This window comes from Balaenoptera ricei, chromosome 19 (assembly GCF_028023285.1).
Source record: "Balaenoptera ricei isolate mBalRic1 chromosome 19, mBalRic1.hap2, whole genome shotgun sequence".
NCBI lineage: Eukaryota > Metazoa > Chordata > Mammalia > Artiodactyla > Balaenopteridae > Balaenoptera > Balaenoptera ricei.
In genome coordinates, this window is record NC_082657.1 from 35,656,427 (window position 1) to 35,662,426 (window position 6,000).

General features: G+C 49.7%; 1 protein-coding gene across 1 annotated transcript in view; it reads left to right on the forward strand.

The window, feature by feature from the left end:
- Window positions 1-5,588, forward strand: part of SLC12A3 (solute carrier family 12 member 3) — a 44,367-nt gene extending 38,779 nt beyond the window's left edge. Inside the window, exon 26 of the mRNA XM_059903491.1 lies at window positions 5,241-5,588. Within this exon, the coding sequence (XP_059759474.1) occupies window positions 5,241-5,361 (121 nt within the window). The 3' untranslated portion in view covers window positions 5,362-5,588. The remainder of the gene's footprint in view (window positions 1-5,240) is intronic.
- The last annotated feature ends 412 nt before the right edge of the window (window positions 5,589-6,000 follow it).

Sequence of the window (6,000 nt, forward strand, 5' to 3'; positions counted from 1 at the left end):
CCCAAGCAGCATAAGGGTGAGCTGTTGGGGGATTCCACTGGCTGAGCCTTCTTCCAATAGCACTGGGGTGGCCAAGGAACCAGGCATCTTGGGGTCTGGTTGACCCCCTCCAAGTGCACTGAAGCACCCACTTAGTCATAAAGGCGAAAGTCTCTTTCTTGGGGTTGGGACTAAAAGGACTTTAGTGTTCGTCCCACTGCAGAGACCAAGGCCCTGGGTTCCCAGGCTGTGATAAGCCCCACTGTCCTGTTACTACATCAGGCCTTTGCTGAGGGAGCCGGAGCGCCTGGCTGAGCTCCTGAAGGACGGAGAGGGGGCTGCCTCTGAGCCGTTCAGTGGACCTGGACCAACTCCAACTCCAGATAAGGCAAAGGCTCCATCAGGGAATGCTTGCCTTTCTAGAGCCTCATGGAAAACCATTTCCTGGCAAACAGGTGCTCCCTCCTCTGACCTCAGGGAGACACTGATTCAAGAACAGAGAATGCTTTGCCTTTGGGAATTAAAAAAAAAAAAGTTCACCATGTTGGAAACCAAATGTTGAACAATGATAATAGCTTTGTTTAAAAAAAAAAAGGCTTTGGGGACTTCCCTGGTGGTGCAGTGGTTAAGAATCCGCCTGCCCATGCAGGGGACATGGGTTTGATGCCTGGTCCAGGAAGATCCCACATGCCGCAGAGCAACTAAGCCTGTGAGCTACAACTACTGAGCCTGCGTGCCACAACTACTGAAGCCCGTGAGCCTAGAGCCCGTCCTCCGCAACAAGAGAAGCCACCGCAATGAGAAGCCCATGCACCACAGTGAAGAGTAGCCCCCCACTCTCCACAATTAGAGAAAAGCACACACGCAGCAACGAAGACCCAATGCAGCCAAAAATAAATAAATAAATAAATAAATTTTTTTTAAAAAGCCTAGGACTTCCCTGGTGGCACAGTGGTTAAGAATCCACCTGCCAATGCAGGGGACATGGGTTCGAGCCCTGGTCTGGGAAGATCCCACATGTCGCAGAGCAATTAAGCCTGTGCTCTAGAGCCCATGAGCCACAACTACTGAAGCCCGCATGCCACAACTACTGAAGCCCGCACGCCTAAAGCCCGTGCTCCACAACAAGAGAAGCCACTGCAATGAGAAGCCCATGCACCACAATGAAGAGTAGCCCCCTCTCGCCACAACTAGAGAAAGCCCGCGTGCAGCAACAAAGACCCAACGCAGCCAAAAATAAATTTAATTAATTAATTAATTAAAAAAAATTTTTTAAAGCCTTGAGTTAACAGTAAGGTGAAAAACAATGAAATGAATAAAAATACGTTTACTCAGTCAACAGAATTTATTTGTTTTGGAACACACTGTGTTTCAACTATGCTGAGTGTTATGAAAAAACTGTTGTTTTTTCAACCCTGGATTGAACTTCGTGCTGAGCTTCCACTGGTTCTGTAGGTCATATTGCCAGATTTCCACATGGACATTTACAGGAGCCACTTGTTTTCCCTTTGCTTCTCTTACATGTGTTTGCAGACACACAGGGAACCTGTTTTCTTCAGTCTCTTTTTTTTTTTGGTGGCCGTGCCGTGCGGCATGCAGGATCTTAGTTCCCCAACCAGGGATTGAACCCGTGACCCCTGCAGTGGGAGCACAGAGTCTTAATCACTGGACCACCAGGGAAGTCCCTTTAGTCTTTTTAAAAGTCTCCCAGAATTTTCAATCTTGCCTCAAACCGAGGGGTGGAGAGATTGAGTGGAAAGAGCCACAGCGTGGCCACCAAGGAACCTGGACTTGAGTTTCTGTCTCCCCCCAAAACTGGCTTGTGACCTCAGCTATGCCCCCTTAACCTCTCTGAGCTTCGGTCTGTGAAATGAGAGAATTGGACCAAAGCATGTGTCACCAGCCAGCTGGCCTGCTGCTGGCTGTGGTTTGGCCCATGCGTGGTTGATCAAAGTTGTGGAAGTGAGGGGAGGGGTCGGGGGGAGGACACATTCTTCAGCCCCCCCCACTTGGCCCACCACTTCCTGTTGCCCTACTGTGTGCTCAGAGGCTCTGAAGGCCCTCCAAATCATTGTTGGGCATAGTGGGCCCTGAGAGGGTACGAGATTTTGGTCTACAGTGTGTGTGTGTCTTTCTCTGCTTTTGGACGAGTAGATACTCCACGTCAGTGAGTAGTCCACCCTTGCACTGTGCATGGAAAGCCACAGAGAGCTGGGTCATCAGAGCTGGGGCCCAGCCCCCCGCCAGCAGCCACAACGGCCACTGCAGACGGGACTCCTCATTTATCTCCCCCAGGATCCACTGCTCAGATAGCTCCTGATTTTCCCCTGGGCATTTCAGCCTCCAGATTTCACATCCTCTTTCAGTTCCTGCCCAGACTTGTCATGGCTTTGACGTAAGTACAGCAGTGCCTGTTTTCCACCAGATAGGCTCTCTGAGCTCCGCCTCCCAGGCAGAGAGCCACGGGTCTCATTAGAGCATGGAGAGCCCCATTTGGACTGAATTCCCTTTTACACACCTGCCTGGCCTCTCGTGTGGCTAGGAGGGAGAGGTGGGTTTCACAGGGAAGAGAACAGCTGGAATGTTCCAGAAGAACCACCTGGCTGGGAGGCCCCCAAGCACATGCAAAACAGCCAGGTTTCACTTGTAGATGTGTATAGCTCAGGATATCAGAAAATACATACTGCCCACTTCAAAAGTGTTTACAGAAACTGGGCCTAGGAAAGCCCAGCCACCGGCTTCATTGTTAATTGCCCACTTGAAGTGAGGGTCAACCTTATGACTAAAAATACAAGCATGACATGAGCGCCCCTTCCTGAAAGGGTGCCACAACAAACTCAGTTTCTAAAAATATCACGTGGTAGAGCATTAAGAAGAACCACCTGGCCAGGAGGCCGAAGAGCAGAACATCATACGGACGAAAGATGGTGGCAAGAAAGGACGAGTGGTTTTCATTTTCTCATAGGAGAGTTACAAAATAAAACACTCTTTTTTTTTTTTTTTTTTTTTTTTTTAATTTATTTATCTATTTATTTACTTTTGGCTGTGTTGGGTCTTCGTTTCTGTGCAAGGGCTTTCTCCAGTTGCGGAGAGCGGGGGCCACTCTTCATCGCGATGTGCGGGCCTCACTGTCGCAGCCTCTCCCGTTGCGGAGCACAGGCTCCAGACGCGCAGGCTCAGTAGTTGTGGCTCACGGGCCTAGCCGCTCCGCGGCATGTGGGATCCTCCCGGACCGGGGCACGAACCCGTGTCCCTTGCATTGGCAGGCGGATTCCTAACCACTGCGCCACCAGGGAAGCTCCCCAAAATAAAACACTCTTAAGGATGCAAAAGAGGGAGCAAACACTAAGGTCAAGGGAATTAAGAAACTCTCTCTAGAGAAAATGATATTTAAAATAGGTTTGAACAGTCGGTAGGATTCTATAGACAGACATAGGAGCTGGGATGGGAAAAGGTAACCCAAGTGGCAGGATGCCTTGAGCAAGGACCAGAGTAAGAACAGCTTACTAGGTATGTTTGCAGAACAAGAAATAAACCCGTCTTCCTGGTGTATGAGGGATGCGTACCCGGGGAAAATAAGATTGAGAAGGTTATAATGTGCAAGGCCCCCACTGAGAGGCTGAGGCGCTCAGAACTGACTCAGGGGCACTGGAGAGCCACTGAAGGTGAAGGGGCGGTGTGAGCCTGAGGAAGCTTGGCCAGACAGGAGATGGAGGAGGCTGGAGGAGAAAAGGCAGGGCACCCGGAGAGGAGGCTGTGCAGAATTGCAAAGGCAAGTCAGCAAGTCTCAACACTCTAAGAGTGGCGGAGAGCAGGGAAAAGAGGAGGAAGGATAGTATCTTCCAGAACTGGGAATTGCCTGGATGTATGTGTGGAAGGAACAGGGCCCCAGGAGTTGAGCCTGGGCAGCTGTAAGAATGAACAAACCATGTAATATGGAGGGCGAGGTAATAGGCTTTCTGCTGGAGAAAATGAGCAAGTAGGTGGGTTTGGTTTTGGACACTTGAAGTATGAAGACATCCCAGTGGTCAGAATTGTGGTCCCGGAGCTCAGGAAGAGCTCAGGGTGTCCACTGTTAGCCTGACACTGTAAGAACAGAGACCATCGTAGATTTGGGAGTCAACACTAAAAGACAGGAAATCGAAGTCATACCTTGGGTGAGATGACCAAGAAAGAAAGTAAAGAGAATGGAGAGGGCTGGAGGCTGGACCTTGGGAAGGGCTTCATTTAGGGGTAGGAGGAAGAAGAGGCAGCCAGCAAAGCAGCCTAGAAAAGATCATTGGTGAGGCAGGAGGAAAACCCAGGTAACCAAGGGCCTTAGAAGGTACCAGAGAAGAGATCGAAAAAGCACAGTATCGTCGACCCTCATGGCAGCCGACTGCAGAAGTAAAGCCGCTGCTGAATTGCAGTTCTGGGAATCACTGGGAGCCTTACAGAGAATAATTTGGTAAGGTGGTGGTTCAGGTACCAGAGATTGAGGAATAATTGGTGGAGGGGAAAGGAAAGCAGCCGACATGCACATTGACCTGTGCTTCAGTAACCCAGCAATGGAGAGAAAAATAAGGAAAATAAGGGGAGAAAAAATAAGGTGGAAACTTGGAGGAGACTCCAAGGGAAAGGAGACTCCAGGGAAAGCATTTTGATTGTTATATCAGGGGGTGTATCAGTCAGGATCATGGTAGGCTCTGCTGCAGTAATAAATTACCCACTAAATGTTAGTGGCTTACATGACAAAGACTGATTTCTCTCCTACAAATATTCCTATGCTGGGTAAGCCCTTTTCTCCACCTCAAGACTCAATGATCCAAACTATTCCCGTCTTGGGAGGCTATCACCTCAGTCAGTAGCTTCTAACTCACTGAGGAAGGGAAAAGAGAGTAGGAGGGTCATGCCCTGGCTTTCAAATGCTTCAGCTCAGAAGTTACGTGTTACTTCCACTCAAAGTCCATTAGCCAAGTAAGTCACGTGGCACCACCTCCCTGCAAGAGTCTGGAAAACTGGGGGGAACATGTGAGTATTCATCGAGCAATCAATGTCTCTGTTACAGGTGGGAGTGATAAAGAGAGATCTGGGTGTATTTATAGGTCTGAGGGGAAAGATTTAAGAGCCAATGAAGAGAATAACTGATGAAGAGGTAGTAATGGTGAAACAATAAAATGTGGCGGAAACTTTGCCAAGCAGCAGGGAAGGCATAGCTTATCTCTGCTAGTCCAAGGGTGCAAAATTCTCAGGACACCTGCCCTTGTGCCTTTCTCTGGCAGGTCTCCCGAGCACCAGGTCAGAAAGCAAATGTGTAGAATGCAGGGGACACGTTCCCCAGTGATGGGGCTGGCCAAGCAAGAAGGATGGAAGGCCAAGGCACGAGGAATTCAAGGAGAATGACCAAAGTACATGAAAATGGCTGACAACGAGCTCCAAGATGGGTGGAGATGCTGGAAGTGAGCTGCAAGAGTTGAGAAGACTTGAGGGGCTGGTAGCAGGAGGACGAAAAGGCTGCTCAGTGGGAATGGGAGAGAGGGAGACAGAGAAGAATACAGGGTAGTTTGTGGTCAGTATGTGTGCATTTCAAAGTTTGAGATTCTGCAGGAAGTAAACTTTATTTTATTTTATTTTGGGCTGCATCGGGTCTTCGTTGCTGTGCACACGCTTTCTCTAGTTGTGGCGAGCGGGGGCTATTCTTCGTTGCGGTGCACGGGCTTCTCATTGTGGTGGCTTCTCTTGTGGAGCATGGGCTCTAGGCGCGCGGGCTTCAGTAGTTGCCACGCGGGTTCAGTAGTCGTGGCCCGCAAGCTCTAGAGCGCAGGCTCAGTAGTTGTGGCGCATGGGCTTAGTTGCTCCGCGGCATGTGGGATCTTCCCAGACCAGGGCTCCAACCCGTGTCCCCTGCATTGGCAAGTGGATTCTAAACCACTGCGCCACCAGCGAAGTCCCAGGAGGTAAACATTTTTGAGCAAAATCTAGGGTGTCTATCATTTGACTGTGAGCTCTATGAAGGTGGCAGTTGGGATGAAACTTTTAGTT